This window comes from Vombatus ursinus, unplaced genomic scaffold, assembly GCF_900497805.2.
Source record: "Vombatus ursinus unplaced genomic scaffold, bare-nosed wombat genome assembly UNPS02014801.1, whole genome shotgun sequence".
NCBI classification, from domain to species: Eukaryota; Metazoa; Chordata; class Mammalia; order Diprotodontia; family Vombatidae; genus Vombatus; species Vombatus ursinus.
In genome coordinates, this window is record NW_020954579.1 from 10,402,286 (window position 1) to 10,417,773 (window position 15,488).

The window sequence follows — 15,488 nt, forward strand, 5'->3', positions numbered from 1 at the left end:
AGGGGCAAAGGGGGAAGGCCTAAATCAAAGTTGGAACTCAGCTCCCTGGCCATATGAGTGACCCCTCTCTATAGTCTTTTTTCTTCAACATAAGGTCTTTAAGCATTGAGGGGAGAAAGAGAAGGGCAGGGAGAGGAGGTATAGTAGAACAGTGGATTGGAAGTCAGGACACCAGGCTTCTAGTCCCTTGATCTGCTACTAATCCATTCTATGAACACGAGCTTGTCACCAGCTAATGTTTTTATATCTGTAAAATGAAAGGGTTGGGCTTTTATGGTCTGTAATGTCCTTGACCATATTTAAATCTGTGAGCCTGTAGGGATGAAAAGAAGGCAATAGTTATTGGTGTAAGCTGAGAGAGAGGCTCTCTGATTTCTGGGGCTCTTGTCCTTTAAATCCTATTTATCCCGTGGTTGTATCTAAGGCAAGGTGGGCTGGCGCCCCAGGGTCAGGAAATGTCCAGTCTCTGACTCTGTGCTCAGTACTTTTCTTTCAAAATCCTTATGAGAGATTTGGGAAAGAGCTCTGCTGTTATGGAGGATATGGATCTGTGGACTAGGGAAGCTACTGAATAGTGGGAGGTAGGGGAGGTGGGTTACTATCTACCCTCTGCTGTCAATGACTCTAAGCATGTTCCAGGTGAGAAGATGACTGAATCAGAAGTAGAACAGCTGATGGCTGGACAGGAGGATGCGAATGGCTGCATTAACTATGAAGGTCCGGGGAGTAGGACAAGAGCAATTAGATCCTCTCAATCCCTTCCCCCCTCCCCAGCTCCATCATTTCTAGGCCCTTCTATCTATGCTACTGAAAAATGGAAACCTAGACCCAGTGGGAGCAGGGTAGCCTTGTCTCTACTCTTGGTATCATTTGGAGGAAAGGGATAGGTTCGGTGATACAGTTCTGGTAGTTGAGTAGGAGGTCATCTAACTCAGAGAGTCCATGAGGTGAGGAAAGAGTGTCTGGGTGCATGAGACATTCCTTCCCAGGCAGGAGAAGAGGGTTAGGATGGAGAAAGGAGCAGACAGAGGAAAAGTTCAGAGTCAAGGAGCTGGGAGGGGCCAGAAAGGGGGTGGGGCAAGAGGAACCTGGTCAGGGTCTTGACTCCCACCTTCTCTTTCAGCCTTTGTCAAACACATCATGTCTGGATGAATTGGGACCTTCGGGGTAAGTATGAACTCCTCCACAGTCCCTACAGAGGGGTAGGGCCATTCCTAAGGTTTCAAGAGTGCTAGGGGCTCAGGAAGCCTCTTGTAGCCATAATGCCCGACTGGCATGGTGCCCCTCTACTCTTACTGTACCTCCCCTTATTCCTCACTCCTCCTTCATGGCTCCCCTTTCTAGACTCCTTTCCTCCTTCCTTTGCCCCTACTCATTCTCCTGCTCACCCTCTACACATTGCTGACAACCTTAGCCCCTCTCAATTCACATACATTCCTCCAGGCTTGGGCCTTTCTGGCTATGTCGATGGCAAAGGAAAGGCAGGGCCAATGGACTGGAGAAGCCCTTGTATCTACCGTTGGTCCCATCCTGCCCTTCTTTCTCTTGCTATCCACAACCTCTGTTCACAGGTTTTTTCTTACCCTTGACCCTCTCTCCCTAGCGTCCTCCCTGCTCTAAGGTGTAATGCTTGGGAACTTGATAAGGGAGTCACTCACTTTCCTCTGTGATTGCCTTTTCAGGTACAAGGTGGCCTTCTATTGCTGACACTGCATCAGAAGTGAGTGAACCCTTGGAACAACTGTGGAACTGGAGTCAGAGGGACCCAGGCCGGTCACCCCGTTACAGTTATGAGAAGCTCCTCAGCTTACCAGCCACCTCTGTAAATAAACAACCAGGCACTATCGTATATAACAGCTTGGAGTCTGTTTTCTGTGATGTTTCTCCCATCCCTGGATGAAGTCTCTCACTTCAGGTCTCCCCTTCGTGTTCATCGATTAGAACAATAGGATTTGTAGCTGGGGACCTGGCCAGGTGAGGGGAGAGGCCTGGCTGATAGCTCAAAGGATAGTGGTGGGGTCAGAAATTTAGAAGGGAAGGGTTTTAGGGATCAGAAATATTTATGGGAATCAGAATTCTGTTCTTATTCACAGTAACATTCTATTGACTCTCATTGTTGCTTCATCCCTCCTTAGGTCAAGTCTAATTGACAGGAAGTAAACAATTGGGTGTATGGGGTGGTGGTGGTGGTGGTGGTGGTGGTGGTGGTGGTGGCAAGGACTGAGTCTAGACTCAGGACCCTCCCAAGTGGTCCCTGTCCCTGGTATGGGATGTTTGGGTTTCCATTCCCATGAAACAAAAAAATCTTAGATGTGAAGCTGAAAGGGACTTTAGAGGCCATCTTATTCAACCCTTTCATTTTACAGAAGTGGAAACTGAGACTGAAGAGGTTAAGTAAGTTGAAAAAAGTCACATAGGTAATAAGCATTAGGAATGGGATGTAAACCAATGTCCTCTGACACAAAATTCACTGCTTTTACCACCTTTCCTTGCTTTCTCCCAGATGCTATGTCTCACTCACTCACTGAGGGCACCACAATGGCTCCTGACTATTTATGTAACCTCAGTCCCAAAGCCTATATCCCTCAGTAGGATGTAAGGTCCTTGAGGGCAAAGATTTTTTTTTAATCTTGTTTTGTTTTTGTTTATCTTTGTATTTCTAGTGAATCCTCATTAGATTGGATGCCAAGGGCCCCAGAGCCTATCACCCTAGAGGAGTGTAGGTCAAAGAGAATTCTCCCTGCATCCTCCTCCCCCAACCCATCCCCTCCCCAGTGACTCATCCAAAGCTTGCTCTGCATCAGCTATGGTCAGGGAGAGACTCAGTTAGAGATGAGGGAAGTGAAGGGGAGATTGAAAAAGAGGTAAGGAGAAAGATGGAGAGAGGCAGAGACATTGAGGTAGGGAGAAATACACTCACAAGTTTCAGGAATGAGCTGGCATCATCTCAGGTCCCAGGGACTTAGTTACCCCAATGTGGGTGTCCTCCTGTCCCTAGATCCACTAGTGGGGCAGCTAGGTGGCACAGTGGATAGAGTGTTGGACCTGGAGTCAGGAAGACTCATCTTCATGAGTTCAAATCTGGCCTCAGTCGCTTACTAACTGTGTGACCCTAGGCAAGTCACTTTACCCTGTCTGCCTTAGTTTCTCATCTGTAAAATGAGCTGGAGAAGTAAATGGCAAACCACTCCAGTATCTTTGCTAAGAAAACCCCTAATGGGTTCATGAAAAGTTGGACACTCCTGAAAAATGACTTATCAACAAAAATGAACGGGTTGTAACAGATGATCTCCATGGCCTCTTCAAGTTCTTCACAAGCATCCCAAAGCGCTGGTATTGAGCGCTCTCTCTCTCTCTCTCTCTCTCTCTCTCTCTCTCTCTCTCTCTCTCTGTCTCTCTCTCTCTTTCTTCCCAGCTAACCCTTACTTAGAGTTGTCCTCCTGCCCCTATAACTCTACAGGAAACCCTATTCTGGCTCCCACCCTCCCTATGCATCCTCTCTCTTCAAGAGGCTTCCAAGATGAATAGACCTCACCTTTCTCATCCTTTTTGACCTCTCTGTTGTGTCTCATCGGTCAGTTAGTCAACAAAATGAATCACTTTTCTGTAGCAATTTAAGGTTTATTAAGGACTTTACCCCAAATATCCCTATGAAGTAAGTAGTTCAAGCATGACTATTAGTTAGCTAGTGTTAACTGAGCAACTGCTGGGTGGTTGGCTCTGTACTTAGGGAAGTAGAGGATTCAGAAGTTTAAGAGGTGGTCCTTGCCTTTGAAGTTAAAATACAGCTAGAGAGGCAAGATGGACACACACACACACACACACACACATGCACACACACATTTTGTTCTTAAAAGTCCTTTCTAATCCCACTTCCTACCATTAACTTTGTGTGCTATCTTGGCCAAGTCATTTCCCTTTTGGCTTTCAGTTTCCTCCTATGTAAAATGAGGGAGATAGGTTAGACCAGGGGTGGGGAACCTGTAGTCTCAAGGCCACATGTGGCCTTCTAGATCCTTGGGTATGGCCTTTTAACTGAGTCCAAGTTTCACAGAACAAATCCTTTTATTAAGGGGATTAGTTCTGTGAAGTCTGGATTCAGTCAAAGGGCCACACTTGAGGACCTAGAAGGCCACATATGGCCTTGGGTCCACAGGTTTCCCACCCCTGGATGGTCTCTAAGGTCCCTTCTAGCTTTAGCATTCTGTGGTCCTATCGTTCTATGACACTCCTTTTTGTTGTTGTACTCCTACCTCTCTGACTATTTTTTCTCTGTCATCTGGCTTCTTTTCTTCCATCCTCTCACCCAACATTTACTGTGGATGCTCCTCAGGATTTAGAGCTGGGTCAATCGCTCTTATTCAGTGGATACACTAGGGACCACCATATTTCATCACATCCTTCTCAGTGTTATTGTAGAGGGGCTGGATTGCAGATGAAATATAAAAGTTTTTGCCTTGGTCATCAAGGATTTTAGTTGGGGAGGACAAAGGTACACATAAGTAATAAATAAAGAACAATTATGAAGTTGTGTAAGAGGCAGTAATGGCATAAACGCTGGACCGGGAGCCGGGCAGTCTGGATTCTGTTTCCATTTCTGCCTTTAGCTGGTCATATGACCTTGAAAAAAATTACATTATAATTCTAGATCTCGATTTTCAAATCTGTGCAGTGAGGAGATTGGACAAGTCAGTGATTCTAAATGAAAGCTAATATAGTCTTTACAGTATATGCTGAAGAAATATGGAATCTAGAATTGATCAAACTGGGATGAGAGAAAGGAGAAGGATGTGAGTTTTGAGCCAGGTCTTGAAGGAAGCAATGCACCAACATGAGGCTGATGAATTGGAGTGGGAAGGGGAAAGAGGCAGCATGGTGTATTCAATCTGGAATGAGAGACCCTGGGTTTGAATCCTAGCTGGTCTGTTTCCTACCTATGTGATCTTGGATAATTCATTTCCCTTCCTCTTTGATTTGGTTTCTTCACCTGTAAAATGAAGGGATTGGATAAAATGACCTCTAAAGTCTCTTTGAATCTTTCCAAGAAGGATGGTGTAAGGTGAGAGGATGGGAGAAGAGCAAGATGTTCAGGTAATGGTGAAAAGACTTAGCCTGGCTAAGGTATGGGGGATTTTTTCTGCCTTCAAATGAGTTCCCAGTAACTGGTGCTGATTTTTAGAGAGGAAACTAAAAAGGAAATGCCTCTTGAGCTGTACCCCACCACCCACAACCACACACTACCAGAGTCCCACACTTACTCTCCCTGGAGGGCACACAGTCAGTTGGGGAAAGTTTTCTGGTATGGGGGTGAGCCCACTGTGCATCTCTGCCCTGTTCTGAGAGAGGCAGTGTGGTTAAGTATAAAGGATTCTGGCTTTTGAACATAGCTTTATCACTTACCAGGCCTCAATTTCCTCATCCATAAAATGAAGAAGTTTAGACTATATGACCTCTAAGGTTTCCTTCAGCTCAGTGATCCTCTTGGAGTGGAAAGTTTAGCTCTTTGGGAGGTTCTTTTCTTTGGTTGGCTGACTTTGGGCCTGAGGGAGAGATGCCACTCCTAGAGCAAAGGGCGAATGGGTTGGGAGGAGGAGGGAATTGCTGTTCTGGGACAGAGATAAGCAAGTCTCCAGCCAGAAGCCAGCAGAGGCGCCTGGTGATAAGAGGGTGTTGAGACTTGATGGAACACAGAGCAGCAGCTTGTGAGCAGGAGAAGAGGTGTCTCAAGATGGGGAATGGGGAGGGGGAAATTGCAGGTGGGGGAAGTTGAATGGAAGGGCAGCTAGGTGGCACAATGGATGAAGTGCTGGGCCTGGAGTCAGGAACTCATCTTCTTGAGTTCAAATCTAGCTTCAGATATTTACTAGTTGTGTGACCCTGGGCAAGTCACTTAACCCTGTTTGCCTCAGTGTCTTTATCTGTAAAGTGAGCTGGAGAAGGAAATAACAAACCGTTCTAATATTTTTGCCAAGAAAACCCCAAATGGGGTCATGAAGAGTCAGATATGACTGAATAAGTTGAACGAATGCTATATGTGTAGGACAGATGGACTGGAGTTCTTTCCACTGAACTGGGCATTCACACAGACCCCTTTCTGTGGGACGTGAGCACTGGCCCCTGGTAAAGTACTTACGTGACTCAACAGTTCTTGATTTGTCCCTTGGTTCCCTTGACAACGGTTACATTAAAGACAATTGTCTCAACTGAGTTGGGAAGAGCCAGTGACTCAGGGCATAGGAACAAGTAAAAAGGATGACAACCCCTACCTTTTGCTGTTGTTGTTGTTGTTAAGTGCATCACTTTGGGCGTCTGCCATTCTTCCTTTGACTTATAGCTCTGGGTGAAGAGGGTCTTTCTTTCCTCTCCTCTAAGCGGCAATGGCAGCTACAAGCCCATGGCAGTGAGAATGTGTCCTTGCCTATGTAAGCCCCAGTCCCTGGCGACCTTTCTCCTACCTGTGTGTTTCTTCCCCAAACACAGGTCTGCAACCGAAAACCAGTCACCCTGAGAGATATGTTTGTAGCTTTGGTTGCTACCTTGGCAGTTTGAGAGTTCTTTGTTCAGTGATGGCTGACCAGTCCACTCTCCATCCATCTGTCAAATCGATTTTCCTAAAGCACAAGTCTGGCCATGACCCCCTTAGTCAATAAATTCCTATTACCTCTGGGATCAAATATAAAATCCTCTGGCTTTTAAAGCCCTCCTTAATTTGGCCCCTTCCTACCTTTTCAGTCTTTTTACTTCACCCTTCACCCTCCCATACTCTGTGATCCAGTGACATTGGCCTCCCCACTGCTCCTCCAACTAGATATTCCATTTCTTGACTTGGCTTTTCTACATGCTGTCCCCCATACTTAGAACTTTCTCCTTCCTTATCTCTGTCTCCTAGCTTCCACGACTCTCTTTAAGTCTCACTTAAAATTTCTCCTTCTGCCAGAAACTTTTCCCAATCTACCTAAATGCTAGTGCCTTCCCTCTGAGTATATCCAATTTATCTTGTGTGTATCTTGTTTATACATAATTGTTTGCATGTTGTCTCCACCATTAGTTGTGAGTTCCTTAAGAACATCCCTAGCTCTTAGCACGGTGTCTCTTACCTTTCTTTGTATTCCTAGTGCCTAGCACAGTGTCTGGTACATAGTAAGTGCTTAATAAATGTTTACTGATGACTGGCCAGAGAGTGAGAAAGAAGCTAGCCTTCCCTTTTTCCAATAAGGATGACTCTAGAATGAAGCCAGGCTCTCTCTGTGAGTTTGAAGCAATGAGCGTCTTGTGGGAAGGGCCCTCATTCTTTCTCAACCCCTCCCCTCCCCACCTCTGTCCCTCGGGCACAGGGTCACAAAGGTACCCTGTATCTTGGGGATAATGTCCACGGCCAGGGCTGTTTTCTGGATCAGAGTCATGTGGGAGGGGTCAAATTTAGTTGAGAAGGATTTCTGTCCAGTTACAGAGGGAGAGGTAAAGCATTACATATTTATATAAAAGTGAGTAGTACTCCAGATATAAATATATACATATATACAAACACAAATACATACAAACACACACACGTATACTAGGTGGTGTAGTGGATAGGGTGGGAGCCTGAAGTCACAAAGACTCCTCTTCCTGAGTTCAAATCTGACCTCAGACACTTACTAGCTGTGTGACCTTGGGCAAATCACTTAACCCTGCTTGCCCCAGTTTCCTCATCTGTAAAATGAGCTGGAGAAGGAAATGGCAAAGCACTCCAGTATCTTTGCCAAGAAAACCCCAAATGAGATCAGGAAGGATCAGACTCAACTAAACAAGAATTGTTTTGAGGTGCAATTCCCAACTTTTACCACTAGATGGGAGCATGGCAGCGTCCTATTCCCCCGCTAGTTGTGTGAAAACGACCGCATCCCTTGGAGAAGTAACTACAAGGAAACAAAATCCCCATGGCTTGAGATGACTTCAGAGGTCGTCTAGGCCGCCATGCGCTTGGGGAAGACAAAGAAAGATGTGCACATAAAAATTTCTAATTTCAAAGGAATGTAGAGGATGCTAGTTATCTCTAAGTGTTGCTCTTCTATAGTTGAACTCAACTTATCCTGTTACAGCTTTAGCCCATTTGCTTTATTTTCATCCTTGTTCACACAGACATAGGCCTGAGATGTGATGGGATAAAATTCACTCACTCCATTCATTCATTCATTCATTCATTCATTCATTCATTCACCATTCAACAAGTAGAGACCTAGATCGGAAGTCAGAGGACCAGGGTTAGAAAACTGAGTTTGTGTAACCTCTATGTACTACCTGTGTGGCCTTGAGCAGATTGTTTTAATCTGTCTGGAAATCAATTTTCTCATTTAAGAAACGAGGTTCTGGATGACGCCTTAGGTTTCTTCAAGTTATATATTTCTGATCCTGTCTATATATTTACTGAGCACCTATGTCCTAATTATGCACCATGGAGAGATGATAAGAAGCACATACAACAAAGAGTCCTTGCCCTCCAAAAGCTTAAAGTCTGGTTGAGGAGACAAGACACATACGTATCAAATATTTAATAACAATGTAATACAACAGCAAAAAACATGTCACAAAGCCGTACGTAGATAAATGTGACAGGAATTCAGAGGAGGGAGAGGTGAGTTACCTGTGTGATCTTGAGCAAGTCATTTCCTTTCTTGGGGCTCAGTTTTCTCCTCTGTAAAATGGGGGTAGGGTTGTTGTAGTAGGTCCTCTAAGACCCCTCTCCTTTAGGCCCTAAGACTAATTGGAAATTGAGAATATGGCAGCACTAGTTTCACTTGTCCCTGAGCTCTTGGATTCTAGGTGACTCCTTGTGAGATTGTGAACCCTCGAAGGGAACTTTGAGACTATTTAATTCAGCATCTTCATTTTATAGAAACCTGAGTCCCAAAGAGGGGAGTGGTTTGTCCATCATCACACAGCAAGGCAGCTGTAGAGACAGGTCTCCAACGCTGACCTTTTGACTGCTAGTCTAGTCTAGCTTGCCATGGAGACTCCCCCAACCTCCTCCTCATCCAACTCATCTTCATTGAGTTGAGCAAGGATCAGAGTGTTATGTAGAGAGATAATGTACACTTTTGTACATAGTTTGCTTATTGCACTGAGTAGTTACATATAAGAGAGCTTTAGTGATTTATATATATGTATGCGTACCTATGTTTGTATATATATAAACATATATATTTCTTTGTATATGCATGTGTATATATATGCATAAATATATACACATATATATTCTCCAAAATCTTCATGTAATGTTTTTTAGAATGTTTTTATTGATATTTTCTATTTCTTCCATCATCATAGTATCCCATGTATCCTTCCCCCTCCCAGAGAACCATCTCATATGACAAATAGTATTTTTTAGAGAGGAAAAGGAAAATAAAAGGTCAGCACAACTGATCAATACATTGAATAAGTCTGAAGGGAAGTGCAATCTGTGATACCTGTGGACCTCTCACCTCCATAAAGGGTAGGTTGGGGCTATCTTCTCATAACTCTTCATTGAGTCCCACTTGTCCTTTATAGTTTTTTACATTTACTTTTGATTTTTTGGTGTGTAGTTCTTTCCATTTACATTGTTGCAGTTACTGTGTATATTGTTTTCTTTCTTGCCTTGGCTTACTTTCTTCTGCATTAGTTCACATGGATTTTCCCATGTTTCTTTATATTTAGCACACATATCATTTCTTATATATAATGAATGTGATATTCCATTACATTCATGCACCACAATTTGTTTAGCCATTCCCCAATTGATGAGCATCTACTTCATTTTCAATTACTAGCTATCACAAAAAGTGCTGCTATAAATATTTTCAAGTATATGGGGACTTTTTTTTTTCCTTATCAATAGCTTCCTTGGGGTATAAGCTCAGTAATGGAATCTCTGGACATTTTATTCACTTTATCTTTGTAATTCCAAATTGTTTTCCAAAATGGTTGTACCATTTCACAGCTCCACCAACAATGTACTCGTGTGTCTATACTTCTATAAACCTTCCAGCATTGACTGTTGCTATTTTTTGTCATTTCTGCCAATTTGCAAGGTATGAGTTGAAACTTAGGGGTTGTTTTGATTTACATTTTTATTATTATTTGCTATTTGGAGCATTTTTTCATGTGGTTTTGAATACTTTGCAGCTCTTTTAAGAACTGTTCATATTCTTAGACCATTTGGGAAGTGCTATTAATCATATATATGTATCTGTGCATGTATATAAACACATATATGTGTGTGTGTGTGTGTGTGTGTGTATATATATATATATATATATATGTATGTATGTATAGACACATACACACTCATGTCTTGGATACCAAACCATTATCAGAGAAATTTAATGCAAAGTTTTTTTTCTTCCCATTAGACCACTTCCTTTCTTATCTTAGATGCATTAATATCTGTGCAGAAACTTTTCAGTTTCAAGTTCCTTCTTCTGCTGTAAACCCAATAATATTTTTTTCCAATTACTTTACTTTAATCTTTTTTTAAAGTAGTCCAGTCCCTACTGGTCTCTCCTCTCACCTCAATCCCCACTTCTCAATTAATATTCTCCTCTCCTTTCCTCTCCTTCAACTAGTCCTATTCCTTAATTTTTAAATTTCATTTTTCGCTCCACTTTCAAAAAAATTCTCCCATTCTTTCTCTTCACCATCGATATTCTCTTTCCATTTACTCTAGACCCTTATTCTCTGGTTTGTGACCTTGATAATTTTCTGGTATCTCTCTTTTCTCTCTATTCTTCATGCAATTAAAGCTTCCAATGTATCCATTCTAGGCTCTCTCCTCCAGGCACTTTATATCATCATCTTCTAGGGTTTACCTCATGGGTTCCCCTTTTCACTGTGCCTCACTTCCAGAACAATGCCAATTATTTCAGGTGTCAGAGAGGACACTGCCCCATGATTGGGCTCCTCCCCTACCAGTGCCTGGTTGTGTAGCCCACCACTGATCTAGATCATCTCTTGTTGATCTTTATTTCCTTTACACTTTCCTGGAACTCTCCTCCTTGTATCCATGTTTTCCTACTCTTCCAGGTGCCAGTTGCCCCAGGGCAAGGACTCAACATAGACTTACATCAAAACCTTTCCTTTGTATCCTGGTCCCTCTTCCCTCTTTCCAGTGTCATGAAGACTTCAGCTGTAAGCTTCAGAAGTTTGCTTGGGCCTTGACAGACAGCTTGGCTATAGCCCTTCAGAAGCAAAAGCCTGCCAGGGGCTGCAACCCTATAGCACCTATGCTGTAAAGATCTAAGCTTCTGGTGCTGAGAAAAATAGACTCTGAACTGCTGGTGTTGGGGAAAACTGATTCAATACTGCTGGTGCCAGAGAACTGAGGAATAGAGGGAGTGGAATAGGGCACAAGGACGGGGGGCTGTGCAGCACTGTACTATGACTGAAGGAAAGACCACAGCACCCAGCTGGGGCCAATTCTGACCACTCAAAAGTCAGTTGGGGCAGGACCTAGGTTGGTGAGCTGTGAATTGCCTGGTATGGGAAGAGGCTGACATGCTTTGAGCTCCAGCCCCCAAGGAAATCACAATCAAAGTATAGGGAGTCAAGAAGTGAGTGATAAGGAAAATGGGGAGTTGTGGAGGGGGGGAGAAAGACTGAAAGTACAAAGAAGACTGGGGTAGCCCTGAGTGTGACATAATTTCAAAAAGTAAAACCATTCAAGTACAGCTAAAAGAGTAATTATCTTTTATGAATTAGGTGTAAGAGGAAGAATCAATACAGAGGAATTAGATGGGGAGGGAGGCTGTTAGTTCTGGAAACCTGCTCTCATCAGGAGTGGGTTTAAGATGAAAAATACCTATACATTTAGAAGAGTATAGAAGTCTTCTAAATTTAGAAAGAAATAAAACTCTAAGGGGATAGGGAAGGGGGAGAGGATAAAGGAGGGATCTTTAGAGGGGAAGTTGTGGGAATAGGTTAAAAGGGGGATATAGAAGGGAGTTTAGATTTAAAGGAATGGGAAGATAAGGGAGGGGTTGCTGGAGTGGGAGTAAGTTAAGTAATAGGAGGGCAAGGTGGCAGGTAGAAGTAAAGTAGAGGAGTTAGGAGAGATAGGAAAAAAAGAGATATGCACAAATGTAGAAACAAAGATTAGGAGCAGAATCTCTTAGGGAAAGTATATATTTGTATATATATGTATGTGTATATACGTATAAGTGTATGTATATATTAGTACCTATATATAAATATATCCAATGCTCAATTGTAGCCTTGAGGGGTAGGGAGAGGGGAGGGAGGGGAAAACAAGTGAAAGGTGTACAGCAGAGAACAAAAGAAAACCTCCAAGGAAGCAAAGAAAAGATGAACAGCTTTTAACATAGTGCACAGTATTTAACATATAAGCTTTCTTGAAATGAAAAGTTATTGCTATATAGTTTGAATCCTCTCCTATATTCTGCTGTGCACATGACATTTTTTGTTTTCTCTTATTTTATATTTAAGCTTATAATGTTTCTTTTTCTTTTCTTATTATGTATTTAAGTTTTAGCATTTGTCTAAAATTTTAAAAAAATTAAGAAAAAAAGAAAATACCAAAGATTTCAAGAAGAAGAAAAATCAAAGAGCTTGAATATAAACATAAATAAATAAGAAAAATAGTAACAAGAGAAGGAAGTATGGCCTCCAGATCTAGTAAATGATTCCAGTCATCTACTAAAAAAATACTGCAAAATAAAGGAAAATAAACCAACACTTGATGAGATGGAGAACCCTATGGAATTTGAGAACAGGGAAACACAGCTCGTTATTCCTGAGTGGTTTAAAAGAGAAATGAGAATTATTAAAACAGAATTTATGTCCTACACAGCAAAAATGAGGAATAGAATAGAAAAACTTGCATCTGCAATGAAGCCTCATCAAAAAAAACAAGAGAGAACAAGAGATTGGGAAAGCAAATACACAAAAGTGAAGTATAACTTATAAGAGCAGAAGCAAAAAACAGTAACGTTAAAAAGAAGATATGCTTATTATGCAAGCAAAACATACTGAACTTGAAAACAGGATGTACAAAGATAATCTAGGGTTCATAGGTCTCCCAGAAAAACATGACAGGACAAAAACTGTCTTTTCCTTAGGGTGCCTTATTGTTTCAGCTAGGCTGGATTCTCTGCCATATAGGCAGGCACAGTTAGTGAGGATGGCTGACCTCTTGGACACAGGAATTGCACTTTAGAATAATGGCTTTGGGGGACTGGCGGAGAAGCAGGGCTATTGATCTGGGTGGGGAAGGCATTACTATCTCCAGGGTTCCAGGCCTCAGGGTTCTGGGAGAGGAAGTGGTGGTGGTTGGAGTAATGGTTTGAGTCCTTTGGCACATGGACCCCATCCTCCCATCAACAAGAGCATATGAATATACCCACAAGGAAGATGTGAGTTGGAACATCAGACAGCTACAAAGAGGAAGTCAATCTTATTCAGGAGTTCCATGGAAAGTAAGTCTGTCATGACAGTCCAGTGTTTAATGAACTCAGGGGGCTAGATACTGAAGGAATGATAGCCAGGGTGAATTGAATATAAATGAAAGCAATTCATATGTTAGTGTGGGGGCTTAAAATTGAATTGGGAAGACCAAATATACACACACAAGGAGAGAAGGCTTCCTAGAATGAGTGTCTTCTAGCTGGGTTTTGAAGAAAAGAGGGTTGGATAAATATTTAGTTGTTAAGATTCAATTAAGAAAGTGAGAAGGGACATTTCCCATTGACTCTATCTTTCTGTGTCTCTGCCCACCCTTCATAGTTGATACTTACGTGTTATTGAATCTTAAGGTCATAGATTCAGAGCTAGACAGGACCTTAGAGGTCATCTAGTCCAAACCATTTACTTTACAGGGAAAACTGAGGGCTAGAGAGATGGAATTGTGAGGGACTGTCTGATGTTGGCAGCTACCAGGTTGGGCGCTGTGGCAAGTGTAGGGTAAGATCTGGGTATTTTGGAAGTCAAGGCAGGGGCTGTGGTAGGCAGAGTCGCGGTGAACTGGGATGGGCTGGATACGGAGAAGCCCTGAGGCAGTGGGCAGTGCTATGTGAGATAAGCTGGGTGCAAGGAAGTAGCCGGAGCTTGAGCTCCTGAGGCAAGGGGTGGTGCCATGTGGGAGTGGGACGGCAGAGGACTGAGTTCCCTTTGCTTGGTCCCCTCCCTATATGCAACGTCATCCCCAGACGCCTCTTGTGACCTTCCTGACTTCCTGGGTCCCTTTGTGCAGCACTGACCCCAGTCCCCTCCTCCCAGTATTCTGAGTCTGACTTCCTAGGTCACGTACTCTGTCCATGCGCTAATCCCAGATGCCTCCTCCCTGTATCCGGTCCTAGCCTCCTACGTCACTCCCTCCCCCTTGGTGTGCTAAACTCAGAGAGCCCCTTCCAGTATCTGACCCTACAATCATTGGCTAGTAAGCGGGCTGGGGAGGAGGGGCTAGGTAGGTATTTAGGAACAAGCGTGGTCAGATCACGCTCTCTCTCTCCTGGCTCCTGTTCTGTTGCTCTGGCCTTGCTGCTTGGGCTTGCTATGATGGCTTGCTGTGATGGCCTCTGAATAAAGCTCTGGTGTTGGTGCCTCCTGATGGCTCGTCTCTGTGTGTTTATCCGGCTGAGGACCGAAGACTTGGAAGTGAGTATGACTCTGGTAGCGTGCTCCTTATAGGAGGAGAGGGTACCGGCGTGTGGCCGGCAGAAGGTCGGCGCGCGGCCAGTACATGGAATGACTTGCAAATGGCTGAGTCTGGATTTGACCCAAGTCCTGTGACTCCAGATCTAGAACTCCTTATTTGTGGGTTGTGGGGCAAAGGAGGAAGCAAGGTTGCTCTGTGAATAGTTAGAGTAGGCAGCTCCCTGGGGAACTCTGAAAGCCCATCCTGCCTGGAAATTCATCCCTTTCCTCCCTTCTTAAATCTTGTTGCTATTCAACCATTTGATCTAAGACATTAGACTCCCGCACAGATCTAAGGATATTAATTGGAAGGAATAATATGCATTAATTTATCACCATCCTAATTTAACTTCCTCGCTTAAATACTTTTATCAGACTAGACTAAAAGTGAGAAGGGGTCTTAGCATCAAGCCTGTACTCTTTATGTAGGAATCCCCTCTATAGAACCTCTGAGAGATGGCCATCCAGTCCAATTTAAACACTTTCCAGTGACAAGGAACTTATTGCCCCAAAAGGTAGCAGACTTCATTGTTGGACATGTTAGGACTGAGTCCTAATTTTCAACCACTTGTCCAATTCTGTTCCCTGGAGCTGTGTGGAATTTATGTGGAATAAATCAATGAATTGATTGATGAGAATGAATAAATGAATAAATAAAAGTGCTTCCTATGTGCCAAGCATTCTGCCAAGCCCTGTTGATATAAATACAAAAGTGAGATAGGGCCGCCTCTCAAGGAACATAACATTCACACAGCGGGATATTGTTGTCAATAGATGGAAATGGTAGCCAGGGAAAAGTGCTTTAGCTTGGGAAGTTGAGGTAG

The 15,488-nt window shown here is 43.2% G+C and overlaps 1 protein-coding gene across 1 annotated transcript in view; it reads left to right on the forward strand.

Moving 5' to 3' along the window:
* The window catches only part of MYL4 (myosin light chain 4), a 15,901-nt gene extending 14,047 nt beyond the window's left edge, over positions 1-1,854 (forward strand). Inside the window, exons 4-6 of the mRNA XM_027872968.1 lie at positions 586-717; positions 1,124-1,167; positions 1,683-1,854. Of these exons, the coding sequence (XP_027728769.1) occupies positions 586-717; positions 1,124-1,152 (161 nt within the window). The 3' untranslated portion in view covers positions 1,153-1,167; positions 1,683-1,854. The remainder of the gene's footprint in view (positions 1-585; positions 718-1,123; positions 1,168-1,682) is intronic.
* Positions 1,855-15,488: the final 13,634 nt, after the last annotated feature.